The 27,250-nt window shown below is 36.2% G+C and overlaps 1 protein-coding gene and 1 long non-coding RNA gene across 3 annotated transcripts in view; one reads left to right on the top strand and one right to left on the bottom strand.

The window, feature by feature from the left end:
* Positions 1-4,342, top strand: part of LOC103092418 (uncharacterized) — a 126,033-nt gene extending 121,691 nt beyond the window's left edge. Inside the window, exon 6 of the long non-coding RNA XR_008917501.1 lies at positions 2,430-4,342. This is a non-coding gene — a long non-coding RNA (uncharacterized LOC103092418). The remainder of the gene's footprint in view (positions 1-2,429) is intronic.
* ADCY8 (adenylate cyclase 8) overlaps positions 1-27,250 on the bottom strand; it is a 382,696-nt gene that overhangs the window by 34,141 nt on the left and 321,305 nt on the right. For both annotated transcript variants that reach the window (XM_007488342.3, XM_007488343.3), the window contains 2 exons: positions 25,722-25,803; positions 14,219-14,377 (listed from right to left, as the gene is read on the bottom strand). In XM_007488342.3, coding sequence (XP_007488404.1) covers positions 14,219-14,377; positions 25,722-25,803 — 241 coding nt within the window. The remainder of the gene's footprint in view (positions 1-14,218; positions 14,378-25,721; positions 25,804-27,250) is intronic.

Below are 27,250 nucleotides of genomic sequence, written 5' to 3'. Positions count from 1 at the left end.
TCCACATTTTCCTGACTCCAAGCCCAGACTCTCTTAGTTTAAAAAAGAACCCCATAAAAGTTTATTGCACAAATAGCTATTATGCATTATTGAATAAAATGAGGAAGCCGGGATTCAGAAGAAAGAAAATTTGTTAAAGATTGAGACAAATGATGAAACAAGCATCCCTGAGCCTCGTCTATGTTTCAAATCCCAAGTGCGGAACATAAATATAACCACAGCAAGCACCACGATGTGTGTAATGTTACCAAATGTTTAAAAAAAGGTTCCACAGTGCTGACAACATTACAGAGGAATTTACAAAGTATTCTGAATTTGAAAACTCTTGAATTTTAAAAAGTAAATGTGATCAAGCGAAAAAAATCCCTGATGGTTTATGCAAAGCATAAGGGAAAATGAAAATTGTTGTGAGGCACCTTACAAAGCGAGTCATCATATTCAATATTCTTCTCAATGGTTAAACTCTTATTGATAGAAGATAATCATCCTTTTTTGCTGAGTAAAACTTTTTGCCATGCTTTTAGATTTCTATATGTAGGCATTTAACACATATGCATTCACTTTTAAGTTATTTAGAAATCATTATAAGTGATTTTACTATAAAGGTTTTGCTAAACTTTTAGTTAAGGAACCATTTAAAGTGAAGGCTTTACAGAGTGACAACAATATTGTATAATGAACTACTGTGAATGACTTAGCTACTCTCAGCAATACAACTATGTAAGACAATTCCAAAAGACCCTTTACAAAAAATGCTATCTACCTCCAGAAAGAAGTGAACTCTGAATGCAGATGGAAGCATATTTTTTAAAAATTCCTATACCTTTATTTTCTTATTTTGTTTTCTTTTGGAACGTGGCTAATATGTATATATGTTTTGCATGATCTCATATGTATAAATGAAATCAAAGTTCTTGACTTCTCAGAGAGCGGGACAGGATTTTAGGAAATCCTGAGTTCAAATCCAACCTCAGACACTTAGTAGCTGTGTGACTGTGGGCAAGTCACTTAACCACTCTCAACCTCAGTCTCTTAAGTCTCTGAAGATATCACCTACCTCACAGTGTTGTTATGAGGATCAAATGAGATCATATTTGCAAAAAGCTCTTAACATGGTGCCTGGAATATAGTAGGTACCACACAGACACTTATTCCCACCCCTCCCTATCAGTTTAGAATGCAAACAGCAAAATGAAACTATTTTTGTCCTATAGAACTTTACATTCTACTGGAGTAAAGGACAGAATGGACATGTAAACAAATAAAGAATACAGCAGATAAATAGCAATCAATACAGGATGCCTCCAAAGTCTTTCTATAGTGTTAAATTTAAATAACTGAAAATTCACTATTAAAAGGTTAAGCTTTAATAACTTAACACCTGCACAATGACTTTTGGAACATATTATGTATGATCTAGACCAATAATACTTTGAAACTCTGAGGAGACCATCACATTGCATCCTGCTTAAAGGAGGATCTGGCTGCAACCTCCCTGCTCCCTAACACTTAGGGTGGAACAAAAGAGATTAAAATAAATAGAAGTGAAAAATATACCCTGGAAAGGTATGACGGGTGGGAAGGAGAGAGTTTTTTAAATGTTGGAAACTGTTTTTGGATGCAGTTGGGGAGGGGGAAAATTAAATTAAATTAAATTAAATTAAAGAAAAAGAAAGGTATGACATTGGAAGGAGGTTATCAATGGAAAGAAATAGAAATTCTCAGAAAGGAAACTTGGTAATGTATAGAAGTTCTCATGTTGGTCTCAAGACATCTTTATACTCCTAAAAATATCAAGGACCCCACTCTAAAGAGCTTTTGTTTATTCAGGTTATATCTGTTGATATTTACCATATAAGAAATTTAAATGTATTAGTATTATATTATTTTGAAAGTAGTTTTGATCTTTTAGATTTCTGAAAGGGTCTCAGTTACTCCCAACAGTCCCCAAACCACTATTATAACAGATCAAGTACTAGGTCCAGATTCAGGAAGAGATAGGAGTCCTGCCTCTGACCCTTATGAATTGAGTGACCAGTGAGTTATGTGGCACCTTTTTAAGCCTCAGTTTCCCCATGTGTAAAATGGGGATAATAATGCCTATAGAATATCCCCCAAAGGGTTATTGGGTAAAAAAAATAAAATGAAGGCTTTAGAACCATTGGCAAGGATAAAACTAAGTTCAGAGTTTTACACCTAATATATATTATGCTGTCTTCTTACATATTTTCATATTTCTGTTAAAAAGAATATAAAACCCAATTATAAGTCTACCTTGACTATTAAGAATATTTAATAATAACAAATTTATTAATAATATGCTTTCATGTATTCAATGATCCATTAAGCATCAAGGCAAGGATAAAGATAATGTACTAAGCCTCCATCAGGAGAACATACATTTCAAGTGATTTTGTTTTGTTTTGCAGCAGGGGACATGGATTTTTATATTGATCCCTATGGACTACAAAGACTCTTGACTAATCCTACATGTGACAAGGAGTACATGATAGTAAGAATGTAAGTTTTTTGAGAGCTGACTGTTTTACTGTTGTATTTGCATCTCCAGTGCCTAGAACATTGCCTAAGACATAGTTGGTGTTTATTTTTTGATTGGGCTTGCAGAGGCTAGTTGTGTAGTCTGTAGCTTTGGAGCAAAAGGATGCCGACTGGCCCAGCCAAAGATTTAACTTGACCTTGGTCTATGAGACAACTAACCAATTTGGAAGGCATTGGATGAGGTGATCACTGAGGTCTCTTCTATCTTTACAATTTTCACATAGTTTTATAGTGGATTTTAAGTTCCCTAGAACACATCCCTCTTGCCTGGGTTAAGTTCAAATCTCCAATCTATGTATCATTTCTGTATTCACATCTCTCATTTCTACATCCTTCTCTCTACTCTCTTGGTGTAGGCCACCATCACTTGATAATTGGCTTAATGCAATAGGTCTCTCTGCCTCAAATCTCTCTTCATTCCAATCCATCTTCAATTCAACTGACAGTGTAATTTTCACCTTGCTACCCTAAAAACCATCAAAGTTCCTTATTACCTCCAGGATCATATCTGTTGGTGACCTTTGAAAGTCCTTGATGTCTTATCCCTTTCCTATGTTTTCAATATTCTTATGTTTCTATGTACTCTGTGATCCAAAGAACTAACCTCTTTGCTGTTACTCACATAGAACACTATCTTCTTGGTGCCTTTTCACTGGCTAGCCCATGTAGCCAGAATGCTTTCCCTCTTTTTGGTAGTTTTCCTAATCTTCAAAACCCAGCTCAAATCCTACTTTTTCTGGCCTCTCTGTCCTCAATCTAGTTAAAGTTACCCTTGCCTGTACTCTCCACCATAATGGTGCCATTTCTTTGAGATTATCTTCAATTTACTCTGTAAACTTAAAGTGAGAGCTCTGCAAAGGTAAGAAATATTATTGTCTTTCTTTAGAACTCTGATATGAATAAAGTATGTCATCAACTTTCTTAAGCCCTTTTTTGGGGGACCCATTCCTTAGGACAAAGTGGCATGCATAGTTCTCTCACCAATGTATTTTACAATATAAGAATTGACATTATATAGTTTTAGAAACATCTTATCTCATCCTCACAGTAACTCTGGGAAGTAGATGTTATCTACATTTTACAGATAAGGATACAGAGAAGTTAAATGACTTTTTCCAAGTCATAATATTAGCCCGTATCGGTAGATATGATTTAAATCAAAGTCTTCTGAATCCAAGTCCTACATGCTATTGATTTCATTATACTGCCTTTCCCATTGAGCCATTTTCTCAGATTTCTCATTCACACTGAGGTGTAAATGATTAATAACAGCCTCAAAGCATGATTTACTGCATTGAAATGGAGAAAAAAGCCTTAATGTTTGGCAGGAAAAGTCTAGGCATTAAAAGAGGGAAAATATTTTTGGGATGCCAAGATATTTCCATTTTCACTATAATCAAATGTGGGGGGAGGATAAGGTGAGCCCTGCCTTTATCTACTTGGTAACTAGTTATTATTAGCTAATAAACATTATAAGTTGAGGCTCTCTCTCTCTGTCTCTCTCTCTGTCTCTGTCTCTCTCTCTCTGTCTCTGTCTCTGTCTCTCTCTCTCTCTCTCTCTCTCTCTGTGTGTGTGTGTGTGTGTGTGTGTAGGAGTGATGCTAAGAGATGATTCAGACAGTCCAAACACAAAGAGGACAAAGCATTGGCTCTCTGGAAACATCCTGTCCAAACCAATTTCAGCTCCATCGCCTACACAAGGCAAATATGCAACTCTGAGTGTTTTTTTTTTTTAATCTTTGTTTTAAGCTCCAAATAGCAATCATAGCCTCGGTGCAGGGAATTTCCTGGGGATTAATGACCAATTGAGTTTTTTTGATGGGGTTTTGGGTGATCAGTGTCAAGAGTCACCTAGGCCATAATTAAGCCCTGGGAATCAGTCCATTACTTGTTCATCATGACTTAATTAAGAACAACTTAAGGGTTCTTTGTCTTGGGAAACTGGTTCAAGGTATGAAGTCTACTTGTTGTTAATGATAGCAATCACACCTTTCCCACGGTTTGGAATGAACTATTGTTCTGCCTAGTGAGAGAAGCCATAGGCCCCAAATTAGTCCCATCATTCTAAAGTCTAAATCATGCTACATATGGCTCCTTTGTATTTCTAATAAGAAGGTGATAAATGTCATAGATACAGAATGAACTGAGTCCCTTTTCAAGTTTAAAAGACAGTTGATTCTAAGCAAATTCCTACCTTTCATTTAATCTCATGATTAATAGCATTATTATTATTATTATATAATTAGAACATCCTCTGCAATAGAAGCTATCCTGGTATATAGAAAGCCACACCAGTGAAACTCCGATTTTATAACATTCTACCATACTGTGAAGGCATTGAGTAAAATGCAGGTGAGAAGACATTGTCTGCTTTCTGTGGACCAACTCACCAGTTCTAGGAAGCCTCATTTTCAATGACATGGCCACTGTGTGGCACATTTTTTGATCATGGAAACCCATTGGAAAAAATACAAAATGGTCCTCAGTTCTGTTTGTCTCTATTCTACTTCTGTACTGATGGCAGCAGAGGATGCCAGAACTCATAGCTTTTAGACTACTTATAAACTTTACCTTAACTGTTAGCATTATAGATGTGAAATCCTTGTCCAGGGACCAATGAGTGGATGTAATATTTAAAGAACTGAATCTTAGCATGGTTGACATTCTTGCCATAAATGAAATTAGAAGACAAAAGGAAGTTGCATCTAAATGGAGGGATGGCTCATAGATTCTCCCCTGGAGAAGCATATAAAGGAGTTTGTGGAGTTGGTACTTGTGCTTATTCAAAGGCAAAAAGAAGCATGATTTCATGGGATATCTGGTCATTTTCATCTTGTATTGTACAGCTCATGATAGACATTGTCAAAGAGGACGTAGCTTCCAGAAGAAGAAGAGGCAGAAAAATTCTGTGAAGAGCTCAATCAGATCTCCCAAATTAGATTGTTAATTATTGATTTCAATGCAAAGATGGGCTTAGGGGAAGGCAATGAAAAATAGGCTGGAAAACATAGATAAAGATGAAAAAATGAAAGAAGCCAATGACTTATAAACTCATGTCTGTGGATCACGATGAGTTCAGATGAGATTCATGTGGTACTGTGTACGCCACGCATCAAATTCTGTGGTAGCGTGAATCCAATGTATGGGGGAAGAGGCACTGAGCTGGCCTAAGATATCAGGGCTGGACTTCTGCTTTTATTAAAACAGGTAGATCCAGGAGGATATTCCTTTTATCAGTACTGGTTGGCATCTTCTCTGCAAATTAAAACCCTTGATATTTGCTTGAGGGAGAGAAAAACTAAATCACTTGCCCAGAATCATGGGCATGGGCAACTTGCATGATCCAAAATCAAACTTTAAATATTACATCCACTTATTGGTCCCTGGACAAGGATTTCACATCTATAATGCTAACAGTTAAGGTAAAGTTTATAACTTTACCATTTAAACATGGGTCTTCCTGCTCCAAAGTCAGGATGTTCACTTTACCATGATGCCAAAGCATCAAATAAAACAGTTTTTTCAGCATCAGTTGGCATGAAGGGGGTCAGAGCCCCATGATAGTGCTACACAGTGAATTATTACATAAACTGTGGCATTCACTCCATGGCCAGGCAGACAGGCAGTTTTTAAGCCTAATATTATGAGAGAGAAGCAGCTGGAGGAAATGGTTGACCCAGTCTATGTCAGAGCCTCTGGCAGCCTGAGCGTGTTAGTAGGAGAGAAGAAAACAAATCTGCCAGGGGATGATTAGGATACATGTTTAGTGAATGGTTTTTGGAGAGCAAGAGAATGAGCCTGGTGGCCAGCTCTAAATCATAGGATTACCCCAAAGCCTGCCAGCTGCTGCTGCTACCATTTCATTCATAAATATTCCCCAGGTGTAATCCCTATGGAAAATGCCCTTGCTGGAAAGCAAAAGGCCATAAGCATAGCCCTGAGAGTGCTGAGGAACTGAAGTCACAAATATTCCAGCCCAATTTTCTTGGGTTTGTAACCAGTGCATGATATATGCCCACAGCAGAGGAAGTATAAGGCTAGAGCTAGGGTCTGAGTAAATAGGCATGATTGTGGCTAGGGTCCAGAATTGGAAGCTCTGGTCATGGGAGCACTGTGTGACTCAACCTGCTATCTTCACATGCACACACACAGATATACAGACATAGACACAGACAGACACACAGACATTCACACAGCCACACACACCTCTAACTCTGGAGATTCAGATTCCTAGAGTAGGAACTTCTCAAATATCTCCTCTGAGAAGTCAGATAGACAGATAGGCATATAGATACCTAGATGGAAAGCAGGTCAGAGACCTGGAAAGAATAAATGAATTGAGTTTTTAGGAGAAGACCAATGATTAGAAATATTGACTTCTCTCCTCTACCTGTCACCAATTTTTACCCCCAGCCTTGTCCCTCAAGACTATCAGTGAATGCAAAGTGTCGTAAGTGACCTATCCTTTCTTGATGTATCTACATAGTATCAAGTTTTGGATGGACCTTATGGGCTCTCTAACCCAATCCTTCCATTTTATAGATGAGAAAACTGAGTCAGGGATTTTAAGTGATTTGTGCAAGTTCACATTGGAAGTAAGTGGCTGCCACCATAATCAGCATTTTTTTCTAATGTACCAGGGAAGGGTTTATAACTCATTTAAAATGTTAGTTTTGGCATGATTCTCTTTACACAGTAGGTTTTTATTAAGTGTTTGTTCAATTGTTAAGGAGAACTCTGACATACCATTCATAAGGAATTATTCTAATGGGGTAAAATTGTATAGTCTAGAACCTAGTAAACTAGAACCTAGTAAACAAGGAAGAGAGGAGGATATATCCAAATAAGCATAGTATTTCCACCCTCCTTCTCACCCCCACTCCCAATTTTAGCCCTTTAGTATCAGTCAATCCAGCCAGCCTATAGGTTCCTGAGAATAGCATTAATCAATCAAGCCAGGAAACATTTATGAAGAGTATATGGTGTGTAAGTCACCATGCTAATCATTGGGAAAACAAAGAAAGTAAAAAACAAAACAAAACAGTTTCTGCTCTGAAAGAATTTGTACTTCAACAGGAAAGACAACATGAAAACAACCATGTACAAACATGACTTTACATATAAATAAAAGGGAAAACATTAGTATTAAAGAAGTTGAAGAAGGTAGAATTTTAACTGGGATTTGAAGGATTCCAGGAAAGTCAGGAGGCAGAGAAGAAGGGTAAGCATTCCAGAAATAGAGAACAGCCAGGGAAAATTCTTGGAGATGGACTTGAGAATTGAGAAACTAGGTAGGCATGATGCTCAATTCTATCATTGTAACCAAAGGAAGAGGAATTTTAGAGAGGTATCCTAAAATGGATCCAAGAAGAATTTGCAATTGGTTTTGGGATAGGTTTTCTATTGAATATTTGAATATGGTTGCATTTGACACTCTAGGAATTTCATAAAATTACTATGTAATGAAGGTGTTAACCTCAGTCAGGAAGATTGGGCAGCTGCCTAGCTTCTCCATTCACTCCCTCTGGTCACCTCTTCTCTGCTCCCTACTCCATCCTAAGAATGGAGATCATTGTTTCTTAGATCAAAAAGTATTCTCACTTTCTCTTTGATCTTTAATGTCCTAGCTATTGATCCCCTTTCCTTTTTAATTGTAGAAAATCAGTTGATTAGTCAACAAACATTCATTAAATCCTTACCCTGTGCCAATCAGTGTGCTGAGTATTGAGAGTAGAGAGAAAAGCAAAAAATAGTGAGATATCATCTAAAAGTAAGCAGAATTTATAGGGCTTCCCCCTTAAATTCATTGAGTAATATGATGTTAAGAGTTTGGAAGTTAGAATGTCAGAGATGGGAGGGATCTTAGAGGTCATCTACTCCAACTTCCTCATTTCTCAGATAAGGATACTATTCCTGCCCACATGGATGGGTAAACTTATACTTTCACAATTATAAAAATCATAATATCATATGTTGAGGGTGTTGTAGAAAAAAGAAACACCTCCGTAGAAGTCAAGGACTCTGCACTCTGTCTCTGTCATTAAATAAGTTTATGACCTTGGACAAGTTACTTCCCCTTTATTCATCTCAATGTAGTCATCTCTAAAATGAGGGGGTTGGACTAGATGACTTCAAAGATACCTTTTAAACTTGAAATGCTATAGTCCTTGTCTGAAATGCTTATTGCTTCCAGCTAAGATGACTGTCTGAATGGAGACAGGTTGCCCAGTTTCCTGAACTAACTCTAGCTAAAACCAGAAGTTCACATCAGATTGAATAATGGTCAAGATATCCAAAGAGGAACCACAATAAATGATTTTTTCTAACTTGGAACTGCATAAAAAGTTATCCAGCAGCCCAAAGGAAATAAAGAATGGAGGCCAACAGAAAAGCCAATGCTGGTGCAAATAAGTCCATAGCCTTCAAAAACTACTAGAGAAGGGCTTCTTCTCCAGTACATTCAAGAGTGTAAATGTATTCTATGGGGTCCTCTGCCCAATCCCACAATTTTGAGCAAGAACCCTTTCTGAGAAAGTTCTGGAGTGCTTATAAGACTACAGCAGGGGCCCATGAGAAAAAGCATCAAACAGGTGCTATCACTATGGGTACAACAGTGACCAGAGAAGCATGAAAACTTTCAAACTATGAGAGCTTGGTTGGAGGGTACACTGATATCCTTAGCATTTTGTCCTGAAAAGCCATAGAATTCCCTGATGTCAGTCATCTAAATCTCAAAGATCCATGAGGGCTGCAGGGGAACAGAGGGTGTTGGAAGAAAGGGGAAGTAGTTCTTAGGGGTGGGAGGTCATTAAAAGAACCCAGAGTAATTGGGATGAGATTAAGAAGTGTGGCAAGACATGGAGATTGGCCCCAGCAAAAAGCCCCAAATTCAGGAACTAAAGCTGGAGAGTTGAGAAAATCAAAGAAAACACATTACCAGTATCAAAAAATATTGCAAATTCTTCAAAGGAGAGAATACTTTAAAGTGACTGTAAGTAGTGAGTCAGAGGAAAAGAAATAAAGATTTTCTACAAGAACTACATGAATACCTAGAAGAAATGAATCAAGAGATTAAAAAAATAACAAATGCCTTAGAGGAAGGAATTGGAAGGTGAATAAGTGCCTATAAGAGAAAGCGGTAAATCTTACCCAAGCAATGGATTCCTTGGAAACTAGAATAGACAAAACATAAATCAGTACTTTGTGAGATAGCACAACATATTAGAATAAAATCACAAGATGGAAAAATGGGAAAAACATGTAAGATATCTGACATCAAACAAATTAGACTTGAAAAAGGGCCAAGTAGAAAGAATTTAAGAATCATTGGCTCCTCAAAAACCATGTTAAGAAAAGAAGTTTAGACATGTGTTAATAAAGCAGAAATAAAAAATGCCTAATTCTATTAGAACCAGAGGATATTTACAAGAACCCCAAAAGGAAAAGCTTCAGGAATATCACAAGGAAAAATCCAGAGCTCCCACATCAAAGAAACAACAACCAAAAAAAAAAAAGACTTCCAGAAGTTCAGTGACCCAGGAACTATAATTAGGGTCACCCAAGAAAGATTTGGAAATGTCTATTACAAATGAAGGGACATCTTAGAATACAATATTCCAAAGGTCAAGGCATGTTTAGAGTAACTTACCTTGAAAAGCTGTTTATCATCTCATGGGTGTATGTGAGGAAACAGATATTTAATGGAATAGAGTGCATTAAAACATTTTTCATTTAAAGATCATACTGAATAGTAATTTGAAATGTAAAAATAAAATCCAAGAGAAATCCCCAAAAGAAAAATGTATTTGAAGAACCTGAAGGGGCCATACAATAATGCAGTATTAACATTCTTCTAAGAAAGAATAATAACAATGGTAGCATTGTATATAATCCACAAAGTACTTTAAATATGATATCTCATTTGATCCTTAAAACTCTGAAGTTGGGGCTGCAATTATTCTAATAAAGAGGAAATTGTGAGTGAGAGTGGTTGTCATTTTTCCCCAGGTTCAGAGGGCTAGTGTCTGAGATAAGATCTGAACCAGGCCTTACTGATGCCATGTATAATCTTAATTTCTTGAAAAGACATTGAGAAAGTCAAATAAACAAAAAATAAACAAACAGAAGATTCCAAGATCCAAGACCTCAAGGTTGATTGGTTTTGATTTAAAAGTTTTTAGAGAAGAAAGAAAAGGAAAGATAATAGTTATGCACTAGGGTGGAAAGGAGGAATAAGAACTTGCTATTTCTCATAATTTGTGCATGTAAGAAGAATATATCTGAAAAGTACAAAGAAGAGTTGAACACATATTAATCAGTTAAGTAATAAACATTTATTAAGTACCTACTATGTGCCAAGAACTGGGCTAAGCACTGGGGATTCACATGTAGTTTGGTGTAGAAACAGAACAAACTGAGCAGGGAAACAAGGATGATGTAGGGAGAATATTTCAAAGTATAACTCAGGTGACATCTGCTATAAGAAGCCTTTTCTGAATTATTTCATATTTACATCAAACATATTGTTCCCTCTCATTAGAACGCAAGCTGCTTGAGGTTGGGCAGTATTCCATTTTTGATTTTGTAATCCTAATGCCTACTTTAGAGCCTGGTGCAGAAAAGGGGCTCAATAAAGTTGAATAAATAAATGAATGGATAAATAGATTCTCAAAAGAGCTCTTTGACATGCTGTTGATATTATCTCTATTGTATTAACATCCGTGTCACTGGCTCCTTCCTCTTCCACACCACCAAGATATGAGAAGTTGCCAAGTCCTGTGGATGCTACCTTAAAAGTATCTCTACTGTCTGTTTTTGAATCTCAACTCCCACTGCCACCATGCTAGTCTGGATTTCCTTACACTTCACTCATACTATTGTAATAGTGTTAAGCCTGGAGTCAAGAAGACCAGAGGAGTTCAAATCTGGCCCCAGCCACTAGCTATGTGACCTTGGGCAAGTCATTTAACCCATTTTGCTTCAATTTCCTTATCTGTAAAATGAGTTGGAAAAGAAATGCCAAATCACTATAGTATCTTTGCTAAGAAAACCTGAAAAGGAGTCATGAAGTCAGAAAAAAGGCTGAAAAATATTTGGATAATCTCCCTGTCTCTATCACTTCCATGCTTTAATCTATCCTTCAAATAACTGCTAGGAATATCTTCTTAATGCACAAATCTGTCCATTTCACTCCCTGCTCAAAAAACCTAACCCTACCGTAACTGCTCACTGTATTAAAATATAAACTTCTTGTTAAGGTATTTGAGTGACTCTTTAATTTGCCTCTAACCTACCTTTCCTAAGGATATCTTATTGAATTCTCCTTTATTTATTCTATGTTTTAGACAAACCAAAGAACTGATTCCTAATTTCATTTTAAATTCTCCTCCTTTTCATGTTAATCCAGATGATCTTTTCCTGAATGGGAGGGAGGCAATGGAATAAGCATTTATATGATGCCCACCTTGTGCCAGGCACTATGTTAAGTGCTTTTACAAATGTTATCTCATTTTCTCCTCCCAACAACATTCTCTGCATTTTAGGCACAATGATCATCCCTATTTTTTAGTTCAAGAAACTAAGGCAAAGAGAGGTGAAGTCACTTGCCCAGGTTCATATAGCTCGTAGGTGTCTATGGTTGGATTTGAATTCACGTCTTCCTGATTCCAGGTCCAGCACTCTATCTTCTGCACTACCAGCTGTCTCTGGTACTTCTGAAATGTTCTCCCTTCTTAACTGTGTCCATTGAAATCCTTGTCCAACTTCAAGGCTCAACCTCATTGCCATCTTCTCTAGACACCCTTTTCAGTTTCTATTTGCATATGGTACCTGATTCAATTCAACTCCATGTAAGAAGCAGCATTTTGCAAGGAATGGAGATCTGGCATTGGAGTCAGGGAGACTTGGTTTTTAGTCCTGCATCTCATGGTACTGACTGTGTAGCTCAAGGCAAGCCACTAGACTTCTCAGTTTCCCAATTCACTCCCTATAACAACAAAATGCTAACTCTTTCCTCCTGCCACCAAAATAAAAATAGGAAGAAAAAGTCTAATTTGTAAAAAATAAAAACAACATGCAAGACATTGATATGGAGGATAAGAGTGACGGTCATTTTAAGGGACCTTGCCTTGTACTTTGCACAAGCCCAGAGCAGCTAATATGGAGGCACCTTTCTCTTTATGGGAGTAGCCTCTTTTGACTCCTTACAGAGCCAGAACAGGTTGTGTCATTAAGAGTGGCCAGCCTGGGACAATTGCTTTCTTTCCTGCCCCTGCTTTCTTGCCGCTGTCCAAAGTGTGAGCATTTCAGCTCATCCCACCTAGTGGGCATGATGAACGGCACTGGAGGGAGGATACTTTCTCACCACGTCTCTTTTAAACTGGATCAGAGAAACAAGCCTGAGAGCGGGTTCTTTTTCTTCTATTTTGTTTTATTTTCCTTATTTTCAGGAAGAGGCAGCAATTCTTACTTGACCTGAAAGTTTGAGTCATGGTGATCTCAAAGCAAGGGAAATTGTAGTTGGCCAACCCTAAAGGGAAGCCCGGAGAAGCCAGGGAGAAGGGAACTCGAACCCAGTGTGGGTTTGGGAGTTGGATCTGGGATTGCTCGATGGAAACTGAGCTAAGCAGTTTATATATTTATTATACCTTTAAAAATACATATTTCTTTGTAAAAGCTAACTTATTAGTGATTAAATGGAACGGAAGTATAGGGGACCCTCCTACACTTGAGGGAATACCCCAGTGGAGTCTAGGGCCATTTGCAGAGGACCTAGATATCCTCAAACTCTTTAACATTACTGGAGAACTCTTAGGGAGAGATGAAAATGTAAATGCATAATCGGCAATGGGGGCCAGGGTAGTAGTCCCCGTTTAATAACAACAACAAAATAAAACAGTAAAAATAACATTTACTTAGTGCTTGAAGATTTGCAAAGTGTGGGGACAGCTCCCTTAGTGGATTGAGAGCCAGGCCTGGAGATGGGAGGTTCTGCATTCCAATATGGTCTCAGGCACTTCCTAGCTGGGTGACCCTGGGCAAGTCACTTAACTCCAATTACAATTGGAGTTACTTACTTAACTCCAATTAACTTAATTACTTAACCAATTATTTAAGTAATTGGTTAATTACTTAACCAATTAACTCCAAACACACTTAACTCCAATGCCCAGCCCTTACTGTTCTTCTGCCTTAGAACCAATACATGGGTTTGATTTTAAGATGGAAGGTAAGGGCTTAAAAAATATTTACAAATTGCTTTATGTATATTATCTCCTTTGATCTTCAAAACAACCCTATTATTTAGGTATTATTATTGTTGTTGTTATTCCCATTTTATAGATGAGGAAAGGGAGCCTAAGAGTAAGTGACTTGCTTAGGATCACATGGCTAGTTAGTGTCTGGGGCAAGGGTTAAAACTCAGGTCTTTCTGACTTCAAGGCCAATGATCTAACCATTGTCCTCAAGAAACATGCATTTTATAGAGCAGGGATAATTCTTGGCTGGTTAGATGTTATGAGATTGGAATTATTTCAGTTTCTCCTTGTCCATGTTCTGTTTTCTTTTAGATCAACACCAATTTTCTTTCTAGCTTGGCATGAATATGCAAGTAAAGGTTGAACTTTATAATACCATCCTGCCCAGATGTAGAAGTACTTACTTCATTATCTCTGTCCTTCTCTAAGAAATGTCGAGCAACGTGACTTGGCAGAATGTTACGAAGCATGTTCTCATTGTGCTCCCTCAGCTCTTTCATCTCATTGATCTCCTCTTTGGCCTGAACGCGCCAGAGGAAGTCCAAACGAGCCGTATATTCCAGCTGTAGGTGTTAAGAGAGGGAGGAAAATGATGAAGAGGGAAACAGAAAGGAAAAAGTGTAAAACTCTTAGCCATCCAAGTTAAATCCATGTAGGGAGATGGCAAGACTTCTTTCTCTAGTTCCTTTTTTTTTTTCTGTTAGATAAGTGTTTCATTTGTATTCAATTTGGCCACAATCTGAAAAGTAGGAACATTGGGTAGGTTTTCTTCTAAGATCTTTTTCTGCTCTTGTAATGGAAGGAAGACATGAGATCAGAGAACCTCACAGTTGTATTTTAGTCCAACTCAGTGGAGGAATCCCTTCTCCTTATATAACATTCGTAGTAAGTATTCATTCAACCACTGCTAAGTCTTTTCCAGAGATAGAAACTCACCAGTGCCTATGACAGCCCATTTGTTTTTATTTTTTTTTAACAAATCCTTAGGATGTGATTGCTTATAATAGGAACAGAAATCTAATTCCTGTTACTTTTTCATTAGTTTTAGTTTTGTCCTCTGGATACTCAAAGGTTAGTCTAGATGGGCTTTGAAGTTATTTTCAATGTTGAAATTCTATCCCTTTACCTCTTAACTCAAGATTTATCCCTCTTTTTTTTCACTGTACCATAAAGTCTCTTATCCATGCACATATGTATAGAATTGAATAAAAACTATTTAATTATGTAGGAGATAGAACCATGTACATATCACAGAGGGAATTGATTTGCAGGTTTGAATTAGATTAGATGGTCCATAGAGTTAATTTCGCTTTTGAAATTCAATGATTCTCTATTTCTGTCATTTTTGTAAACAAAAATTATTCTAAATTAAGCAAACATTAAAAACCCATTTCCATAGATAAAGAAAAACAGGAATAAAGGATCACATTTGAAAATACATTACTTATAGGTTGCTTTTTTAAAAAAAAGTACATAATAGATTTCATGCTAAACTTTCAAAGCTGTTCTGTTTTGTCAGTATCTCCATCTATTCTATTCAGTTTAAAATGCTTCATTTAACATCTTTTTTTCTTTTCCTTTTATCTCTCTTCTCTGCCCTGAATGTCCACCTCACCCCCCCCCAAAAAAGCTCAATTCTTGTAACAAAATACCACAAACAAGCAAAACAAATCTATACACTTGTTTCATTCAGAACAATCTGGAATCATGCCCAAAGAATTATAAAAATATGTATAGGTTTTGACCTACCAATACCACTATCAGTGTTATTTCCTAAGGTGATCAGAGAAAAAGAAAAAGGACTAATATGTTCAAAAATATTTATAGCAGTTCTCGTTGTGGTGGCAAAGAATTGGATAGTGAATGGATGTCTACCAGTGTGGAATACTTAAATAAGTTATGGTATATGATTGTGATGGAATATTAAGGCATCATAAGAAATGACGAGTAGGTTAACTTAAAAAAAACACAGAAAGACCTGTGTGAAATTATTAAGAGTGAAATGAGCTGAACTAAAAGGATATAAATATAGCAACAGAAATATCGTTTGAAGAATAATTTCTGTATGTCCACCTCCAGGGAAAGAACTCATAAATAGAAACAAGTAAAACATAGTTTTATAGGTTATATACACATCTATCTTTTTTTCAATAGATGCCTTCTCTAATGTGGAGATGGAGATATCGGGGAGTTATAACAAACAAATAAATAAAAAAAACCTTATTTAAAAAAGAACTGCCCACAATTCTTCTTTCAGGAGATATGTAGCATGCTTCCTTATAATTTACAATCTAGAGTTATAATTATAGTTTTGATCAGAGTTCTTAATTCTTCAACGTTTTTTTTTTAATGATGTAGTTGTTGTTATATAAACTGTTTTCCTGTTTCTGGTCAGTTCTTCATCAATTCATACAAATCTCCTCATATTTCTTTGAAACCACTCATGTGTAATTCTTAAAGGGTAATATTCCATTATATGAATATACCATAATTTGTTTAGCCATAGCCCAGTTGTTGTGTATCTTCATAATTTCAAGTAATTTATTAAAACAAAAAGTTCTATTAAAATATTTTTTACATATGATACTTTCCTTTTTCTTTTAGCACTTTGGGAAAAAAAGTCTAGTAGTGATGCTGCTATTTTAAAGGCTGTGCTTCTAGAATTTAGTGTCTTTTGGTTGGACAAACTCACAGTTACACCAACAATGTATTGGTGTAGTCCTTCAATATTATCTATTTTCCTTTATTGTCATCTTTACCATTCTAATAAAATTGTCAGATAATTTGTCAGATATTTGGAAACTTTATCATGTAGCTCTTTTTCTAACAGTTTAAGAGCATAAATTTTGACTAAGGTTTCTAAAAAGATAGTAACAAGAATATCTGACAAAGAGATTAAAATAATTCCATGCTTAGTTGGATCAACCATTGTGTAATTGGAGGAAGGTTATGGGTAGCACCTCTCAACTCTAAATTCCACATTTATGAAAACAAAACAAAACAAAACAAAACAAAACAAAACAAAGTCTTACCTTCTGTCTTAGAATCAATTCTAAGTATTGGTTCCAAGGCAGAGGTGAAGAAGGGCTAGGCAGTTTTGGTTAAGTGACTTGACCAGGGTCACACAGTATATCTGAGTTCAGATTTGAACCCAAGGCCTCCCATCTCCAGGTCCAACTCTCTATCTACTGGACTAGCTGCCCCTAAATGTCACTTGTAATAGGGATTGAAATAGGGAAATATGAGAAAAAGAGAGAGAGAGAGAGAGAGAGAGAGAGAGAGAGAGAGAGAGAGAGAGAGAGAGAAATAGAGAGAGAGAGAGAGAGAGTCTATAATGGAAAGAACTAAAAGCAAAGGAACTTTGTTCCAGTTCCATCTCTGATTCTTAATACTTGAATGACATTAGGAAAGTCATTTAACCTCCCTAGGCCTAAACTTTCTCAACTGTAAAATGAGGAGATTGTACTGAGTGACCTCTAAGATCCCCTTGAGCTTTAAATCTATAATTTTTTCATCTCCAGGGAATAACTGTTTTCCAAGAAGAAACTTAATTAAGTCAAGGAAATATGCTTTTATTAAAAACTCAATAGGTAGAAATTAGTTAACATGTGAGGTATATAAATAATCTATTACTGGATTATAATGCAGGCTGACTGCAATAATATGACACTCAGCATCAGATTTTTGTATTCTAGGACACTTTCTATTAGAATGCAAAGGTTTCATTTTACCTCATTAATAAAAATATTAAAAAAAGAAAAAAAGAAAAACATAAATTTATGACATTAAGATTTTTTTATTATTTTCCATTGTGTCACAGTGATTTCTCCAGGAATATCTACCGAAACAAAACATGTCCAGATGTTTTGAAGATTTATGAAGATTAGAAACTTTCTCTGAAATAAACAATAATCTGACAACTCAAAAACAATGACATTTGGGAAAATGCTAAAAATAGAAAGTAAAATATAATTAATTCTTGAGCACTGATGAGTTAGAAGTAAGTTAGGCCAGGCCCTTTTGGGGTTCATAAACATGGCAGACAGAGCTCTGTACTTGGAGTCAGAAGAGACAGAATGGATTGAAATCGTATCTCTGATATTTGGTATGTGTGACCTTAGAAAAATCACCTACTCAGGAACTCAACTTTCTTTAGTGAAAGAATTAGTCATAGGAAGGGGTCTGGCCTAGATAAGGGATTCTTAAACTGTGGCAGTCTAGTTAAGCTTCAGATCCCTGCTCAGAATAAAGTTTTCAAATAATTGATAGAAATGCTAGAAATTAATAAAAATGTAAGGAATGAATTTTTTCTCATCCCAGTTCACAAATCTCCTGAAATCTATCCAGACTCTTCAGAAGTCTGTGAACTCCAGGTTAAGGATCTGTAAGATTTAAATTAATGTCCAAAAGTCCAAGTATTAATTTTATAAAGTTTATTAATAATCACTTGAATTATAAGGAATAAAAAGGAAAGAGAAGTATAAAAACCTAATTATCTAACAAAAGTAAACCCACTGAGTAAGTTCTCCTGGTTTTCAAAAAGCCTGCTTCTACTGCTGCCTAAGATCACAAGAAGAGAGATCGAGAATCGAAGAAGGGCTACACAAAATTTATATCCTGCCAAGTCTGCCCTTAATGTGAGATTAATGTGAGAAGGAGAGGGGGGTTCAGATTCCAATTACACAGATCCTTGGCATAGATAATCTCTAAGGACTCCAAATCCTATGAAGTTTATTTTCCTTATCTTTAAAATGAAGGCACCAACTTTAGTATTAAAATTTTATATAAATGAGATTTATTATTTTCATAGAAAGTAAGGTATAATTTCAAATCCCTAGTATAAGTTCTCAGAAGCCTACCTAGCTTTAAAGACTTCTAAGTGTTCTCACTGGTTATTTTAGCCATTTTGGTATTACTTATCTGGGGAGAGTGGGGAGAGGAGAGGAGAGAAAGAGAGACAGAGAGACAGAGAAACAAAGAGGCAGAGAGGGAGAGAGATAGAGACAGAGAGGGAGAGAGAGATACACAGAGACAGACAGGCAGAGACTGAGTGAGATAGAGAGAGAAGCAGAGAGGCAGAGACAGAGACAGATAGAGAGGCAGAGAGCTACAGAGGCAGAGAGCTAGAGAGAGAGAGAGAGAGAGAGAGAGAGAGAGAGAGAGAGAGAGAGAGAGAGAGAGAGAGAGAGAGAGAGAGAGAGTCCCAATTAAGTTAATTGTTAATTGAAAAGCTTGGAAGAAAAGGAAGGGCTAACATAAGAGTTTCAAATTGAAAGTCTCCAGTCTTCCCCAGCCCACAGAAACATCAGAGATATTAGAAAGAGGTCATAAAATGACAATTGTATTCCATCTTATTCCCATTTCCATGCCTTCCTTTAGGAGACCTGAAAGTGTCTTGTAAATAACCTCATTCATCCCTGTCATATTCAATGGGGTTGCATGGCAGGTACCTTTTCCATCTATGGTAAATGATGATGCTAGGGTAGAGGATGATTCCCTCCCCTGCTCACTCCTTGACCCTCTCATGCATTGAAGTCCCCAAGGCTTCTGAGTGAGTCATCTGAGGCTGGAAATGCAACCAAAATGTGCTGCTTCCCCATCCAATTTTCCCTCCCTAGCCTTGGAGGTGGGAGTATTTAGCATATCACTTTCACCTAAATACTAGATTAAATCTCCCAATTATTGAGTTATATAACTGCCTTGGTGACTTTGCAGATTTCTATTTACATCTGCTACAGTCTATATTTCTGAGTATGAGAGATCAATGGGTATTATTTAGCACTTTAAGAAAAATTGAGAGACATGTGAGTCACAAAGAGAAAAGAAGGGCACCAGGTAACAAACTCGGGAGTGGGCAGACTGCTCTGTATGGGATTCAATGAATAGTTACTTGGCATACTCTATAATTAGATGACAATTAGCATGACGTACTTCAGAGGAGGATTGTGTTTAAGACAGAGAGGTACTTATCTGGGACTCAAAAGACTACACAGATCCCAGCCCCAGTTCTATAACTAACAGCCATGAGACCTTGGGCAAGTTCCTTATCCTGTCTCCCTCTCACTATCCTCAAAGGAAGAAAAAAACCTGAAAAGTACAAATTAATAGCACTTTCTATTGGCTTTACTTCACTTATTTGAAAGAACAGAAGCTCCTTGAGAACAGGAACTTTTATTTTTGTTATTCCAGATCCTTGTAGAGTACTTAATATTTTGTTGGTGAGTCATTTCAGTCATATCTGACTTTTCATGACTCCTTTTGGGGTCTTCATGGCAAAGGTACTGGAGTGGTTTTCTATGTCCTTCTCCAGCTCATTTTACAGATGAGGAAACTGGGACAAATAGAGTAAAATGATTTGCCCAGGGTTACATTGCTAGTAAGTATCTGAAGTTGGATTTGAACTCAGGTACACATCAGGTAATAAATACATGTTTCTTCATTGAATGAATAGATCTTCCTTAACATATCCTTAACTTTTATTGCCCCTTGGTTATCACCAAGGACTCCATGGGTAGAGGCAGTGATTTAATTTTGTAGTAACATCTGGGTTTAAGCTTCAATTCTGTTAGATACTAGCCATGTACATGGCCATGGGTAGGGCACTTAAAGCCTTGATTCCTTCCTGTGGAAAACTGGGAGAGTGACATTTGTCTTATCCATCTCATGGTGTTCTTGCAAACCTCAAAGGTGACCTAGGATTATTTGTCTTCTTCCCTAGTTATCAATCATAAAGTTAATCTGACTTTCTTTGAAGGATAGTTTTGAAAGTAGTTATACTGAAGAATGCCTGTGCATTCTTCATGTTCAATATCCTGTGCTCTGTTGTCTAAGAGATGATACAAAGATGTACAAGACACGGTCCCTCAAAGATTATTCATATAGACACATGTGGGTGCTTTGGGATGGAGTGATGGAGAATCTCAAACATAAACTGGGAATTTCAAAGGAGCTAGTTCTTTCAACTAAGGCTATTATTTTTAGCTGCTGACTCAAGAAGAATTTAGATGGATTCTCAAATTTTGGTTTAATTTTTAGTATACAAAAATACTGAAAAAAATCCAGGAGTTAGGTCCTGGAGTATTTTGTAAAATCACATAAAGCACACATGGTATTTCTACTAGTTGACAATTTTCATCACCTGATTCGAGTTGCCTGGAAGGTACTTCCTTCCTGAGTTCTGCCTCTAAGAATCCCCAGAATTTTATTCAATGTTCAGCTCAAGTATCATCTCCTACACAAGGAATTTTTTTCCCTTTGTTTCCTAGAATTCAAATGCTAGTGCCATCCCATCACTTGTCTTTATAGTTTTACTTATACATATAAATATGACAAACAACATAATATCTATGCATATGTGCATACATATGAATGGTTATAGATAGATATATCTATATCTATTTATATCCTTCTATATGTATAGTTATATACACACAGATAGATATACCATTGGAATAGTTACATAGATGTAAAAAAATAAACTAATACAAGATCTATTTATTATATATTATATATTAAATATTTCATATATCATATATAATTATTAAATATATTTAATATAGAACATATGCAATTTACAAATATATTTATCTATTATATATACATATGTAAGTGCTTATATGAGGTAGGTGCTATTATTATTCTCATTTTGCAATTGAGGAAACTGAGGTAGACAATGGCAAAGTAACGTGCCTAAGGTGATACAACTTGCAAGTGTCTGAGACCGAGTTTTGTAGTAAAGTCTTCCAGGCTTCAGACCCAGTGTTATATTCACTGTTCTACTGCTTAGGTCATGGCTAGGATACCTAGAGTGCCACTATAGCTCTCTTTAAAGAACTACTGAGTATACCATTTAGTTCTCACTCTCTTTTAATGTACTTATTCTAAACTAGCTGAATAATGGATGGATGGATGTGTTGATAATGGGGAAGTGAGATGGAGAGATTCTGGGTGAATAATAAAGAAATTCATATGTATTTGATGTTTAGGGTATGACGTACACTTTCTGATCCTCAAATCATCTCATCAAAAAGTGTATATAATAATATTCTACAGGCTATGAGTAACTAGGCTGAGAGCCAGAGGTGGGTTTGAATTGCAGCTCAGCCTCTGATGAGCTGTGCTTGACTTTGGGCAAATCATTTAATGTCTATAATCCTCAATTTCAACACCAATCAAACAGATCTTTCTATCCTATTTAAATGAGAGTATACATATGAAAATATCCCATATGTTGTAGAATATTAAATGAATATAAAGAATAATCGTTGCTTTAAGAGGTCAAGGATCATTTAATTGAGATGACATTGAATAAGTAGATTAGTTTAGGTAGGACTGTCATTTGAATTATATTGGCTTTGTCCACCCTTGAACAATGAATGTTACTCCAATTATTTATATCTAACTTTATTTGTATAAAAACATTTTATAATTATGTTCAAGTAGTTTTTGGGTACCTCCAGATAAAGAACTGATGAATAGAAATAATCAAGACAGTCATATATATATATATATATATATATATATATATATATACACACATATATATTTATATCTATTTGTCAAATAATGCATTTTATAATGGGGAGGACAATTAGGAAGAGAGTTACCTGGGTATTTTAACAGTAACAAATAAATAAATAAGTTTAAATTAGAAAAAAAGATGTGAGGCATCTGATTTTCCTCCTGGGAACCTCTCTACCACCATTAGAGCTCTATAATTTATTAAATGCCTTAGAAAGTTTCTTGGGTTTCAAAAAGGTTAAATGACTTTTGCATAGTCAAATAGCTAGTAAATGACAGGAGCAAGATTTGACTCCAGCTGTCCTATGAGGCTTAGATAGAAATCTTGTCTCCAAGCCATTATCATTATTAATGGGAATTTATTTGATCTGAATCATCTGGAATGAAATGATTCATTTCAATACTCTACTTCAGACGATCCACAAAAACAAGTCTTCATTTCCTCTAACTTCATTTTTAAGTTTTTTGGCAGTGTTTTTCTATTTCTGACTTGGCCAGAATTCTCATTAGCTAAGTTTAAAATAAGTTAAGAATCACTGCCCAAAACCCCAATATACATAATGACTACAACAACTTAAATAGAAATGGAAAATAAAACAATGCCCAAACTTTTGAACATTATGTAATTGCAATGACTGAACTTGGTCCTGAACATAAGAAAATGCCTATCCCTCCCATATTTGCTGAGATTAGGCACTATGGGTATAGAAAATTGTGTATACTGTCAGATTAGGTTGATGTCAGATTGATTTTGCTGAATCCCTTTTTCCTTTCCTTTATTCTTGTTATGAGGGGGAAGGGAACAAGCATTTTATATAGTGCTTACTATGTGCCACATTCTGTGCCATGTGTTTTACAAATATTATCTCATTTGATCCTCAATCAATGAATCAAGAAACATTTATTAAGTGCTTCTTAGGAGCTGGACACTATGTTAAATGCTGGGGATACAAAAGGAAGTAAAACAATAGTCTCTGCCCTAAAGAAGCTTACAGTCTAACAGGAGAGGAGAGACAACATGCAAATAATTATATGCAAAGCATATAAAAGATAATTAACAGAGGGGAGGCACTAAAATTAAGAGGAATTGGGGAAGCCTTCCAGTAAAAAAAAAAAAGGATTTTAGTTGGGACTCTAAGGAAACCAGAAAGGTCAGTAAATGGAACAGAAGAAGGAAGGCATTTTATGTATAAGGGACAGCTACAAAAAATGTCATTAAAAACTAGAGTGTCTTGTTCATGGAACAACCAGGAGGCCAATGTCACTTGATCAAAGACTTATGAGAAGATTAGGAAATTAGGAGGAGGCTAGATTATGAAGGACTTTGAATGCCAGTAGAGCATTTCATATTTGATCCTGTGAGCAAAAGGGGGTTGGTAACGGGAACTTATTGAATAATAAATAATAAAAATAAATAAAAGGAGGTGACCTGAACAGATCTGCACTTTAGGAAAATCACTTCAATAGCTGAATGGAGGATGAATTAGATTGGAGAGAGAGTGGAGGCAGGCAGACTCACCAGATGGCTCATGGTGTGAGGTGATGAGGGTCTACACTGGAGCAGTAGCAGAATTGGAGGACAAAAGGAGAATATTGAGAGATTTGGCTAAGTTGAAATTGATAGACTTTGGTTAACAGATTGGAGATGAGGGATGAGAGGTGATAGTGAGGAGACCAGGATGATTCAAAGGAAGAGCAGTCTTCCTGACTTCCAGTGCTCTATCTATTGTGCTACCCTAGCAGTCTATGATTTTAGGAATAATTAGTAGAGGAGGTGGGAAGTATATTCAGAAATGAAAGTGATTTAAAAAGAAAAGATAGCAATAACATTAAAAATATTTACCAGGAAAAATAGTAATAAAAATAGAATTGTGTAAACACATGGCAACAAAATTGAATTTTTCAGTTTGGTTTTCATTGACATCAAGAGAAATGGCATATTAAGTTTCTAGTCTACATACTACACTGTATGACATTTGTCAGCACTAAACCACATTTTACTCTTCTAACTTGTCATTCAATCCCTCATTTACCCCTTCTTCACGGTCTACATTTTAAAACATACCTTTTTTTTCCCTTTTTAGTTTCATTAAGAAAAAAAACAGTTCTATGTTATTCTCCCACCCCTCCTGCAACTCCTTCCACAGTTCATTACTTCCCGTTTCCATAGCAATTTCTTTCTGATATATTCCCATTTAAGTTCTGCCTTGGATCTTTTTCTTTTTGTTGGTACTCTCTTTTGATGCCTTCTTGTGACATGAGTGCAAAAGTAATGAGAGAAAGACAGACAGCAAAAGCAAGCTGGCCTGACATGGATCTAATGGTAATTGATGGAATGGAAAATTTGTGAACATATACATATATATAATACAGACATACATATATTTTTTAAAAGCTTTGACAACATTTTAGGTTGCTTTTTTTTTTGGTGGGAGTAGTAGGGTTGGAGGCAGTGGGGCACTAGATCAAAGGACAGGAGTGTGGAGAGCACAATATTCTATAAAAAAGTTTACAAAGGCGTTAAAAGTTAAAGAAAGAACTGGTCACAGTTCCAGGCATCTTCTGGGGATCTAGGAATGTACGTCCTCCAGATAAGATGGGAGTACTATACTGTAATATATAATAATGTACAATGTACTTTTTATTACTGTATTTAATGTTAGTAATGCCTTATTATGTGTTTATCAATTAGATTTTATTATATGTATGTATATATAATATATACATATATATATAAAATCACATTATTTAAGTGGTCAGCAGGTATTTGCTTTTATCCTTGGTTTCAGGCATCCATGATAGGTCTTGGAATGTACTAGCGCCCTATTGTACTCTCCTTCTTCCCAGAAAAACAGATCTGAGAGCAATGGGTCAATGTTGGTTTAGTAAAAAGAAAAAAAAAAACTTTTTAACAATTAGAGCTGATTGGGATAAGAGTAGATTGTATAATTAGGTAAGGAGTTTCTTGTTACTAAATATTCAAGGAGATACTGGAGCATTATTGCCAAGGGAAACTGGAGAAGGATTCATTCCCTTCATTATATGAGAGACTAAGTAGGGTGTGTTGGGCAATTACAGGAGACATCAGAAATAGGAAATAATAGTCTTAGATAGGCAGGCAGGGATATAGTTTTGGGGTATCTGGAATAGGGGATAACTAGCTGTCCAAGTAGGAAGGACCAGGTGTAGCTAAGAAGGCAAGTTCTAGGATAGGACTCTAACCTCTGGAGAGACTAAAGATGCTGGGGAAATCAGAACCCAACAAGATATTATATTTATATACTTAGGTAGATAATTGCCACAAATGGCAAAGAGTAATAGATCCCTTTGTGAGAACCTGAAACAAAAACTGATCAATTGGATGTGAATACAACATGTTCCCATTACCTGTTGTCCATGGTAAAATACAGCAAGGAGAAACATGGCCATCAAAAGCAGGGAGGCCTCCTTCGTTCCCAGGAAATCCCTTCTGTAGAACAAAAAAATTGATATAGGATCACTAATAATCACAGAAACATTAGTCTGAGAGTTGGAAGAGACCTGAAGAAATTCTAGAATCTAGAGTTGGAGGAGAGCTTACAAATTGTCTACTATGACTTTCATTTGACAAGTGAGGAAACTAAGTCCCAAAGAATTGGCTTGCCCATTGTCAAAGAATGGTGTAGTGTAAATGTCCCTGAATTTAGAGTTGGAGGACCCCAGTGTGATTTCTGAAGCTATTAAATATATCTGGGTGGCCACAGGTAAGTCACTTTGTCTTTGTTCTCTTTCACCATCAAATGAGGAGTGTAGAAGAGATATTATCTAAGATCCTTCCTCTTTCTAGTTGCTGTGATATAATATTGAGATGTTAAATAGGAGAACTGGAATTGAATTCAGGATTTTCCTCACTCCAAATTCAGTGCTCTTAAAGGATACCAGGTTGTTGATTCCAAATCCCTTACTTTCAGGCAGGTAAAAGAATATTAGATATTATAGTGCATGCGGGGAAATCAGAATAATCAAAAAAGCATCATAAGTCAAGTGGCCTGTGCTCCTGTTCTACCATTAACTACTTGTGTAACCTGGGACAAAGCCTCAATTTTCTTAAACCCAATTTCTCTGTCTATAAAATAAGAATAAAATCATGAATTTTGAGAATTTGAAGAGGTTAACATGCATGAAAAAAGGATCCTTATAAAGGCCCTAAGTGACCAGTCAGCATTCACTTGCAGATCCCCAAAGAGGGGGTGTCATTCACTTCTTAGGCAGCCCCTTTTACTTTTTGAGCAATCTTAATTGTTAGGAATGGACAGCAAGGTGGCACAGTTGATAAAGAGCTAGACCTGGAGTCAGGAATACCTGAGTTCAAGTCTAATCTTAGACACTTACTAATGGTGTGATTCTGCACAAGTCATTTAACCCTGTTTGCCTCAATTTCTTTATCTATCAGATGACCTAGAGAAGGAAATGGGGTCATGAAGAGTTGGACTCTACTGAAATGACTATACAACAACAATTATTAGGAATGAAAATTCCCCCCATCCCTCATCATGAACTCAGATCAAAATTAAATTGACCCCTTTGTTGTTCCTGGTTCTGGCCTCTAGAGCTAAATAGAATTAGTATGACTCTTCTAGCCCATGACCCTTAGATACTTGAAGATGGCTATCATGTCTTCCTCAAGTCTTCTCTTCTCCATATTAACATGCTTAGTTCTTTCAACCAGTCTTTTTACAAAATGGACTCAAGGCCCTTCACCATGTTGATTGCCTTTTTCTGGGCTCTCTAGCTCATCAGAATCCTTTCTTAAATTGTGCCCATATGTAAAATCTATATCAGATTGCTTAATGTCTCAGGGGAGGGGAAGGAGAGAATTTGGAACCCAAAAATTCTTTTTAAATGAATACTAAAAGTGTTTTGTATGTAATTGGGGG

The sequence above is a fragment of the Monodelphis domestica genome, chromosome 3 (genome assembly GCF_027887165.1).
Source record: "Monodelphis domestica isolate mMonDom1 chromosome 3, mMonDom1.pri, whole genome shotgun sequence".
NCBI lineage: Eukaryota > Metazoa > Chordata > Mammalia > Didelphimorphia > Didelphidae > Monodelphis > Monodelphis domestica.
This window is presented reverse-complemented; position numbering and strand designations above follow the sequence as displayed.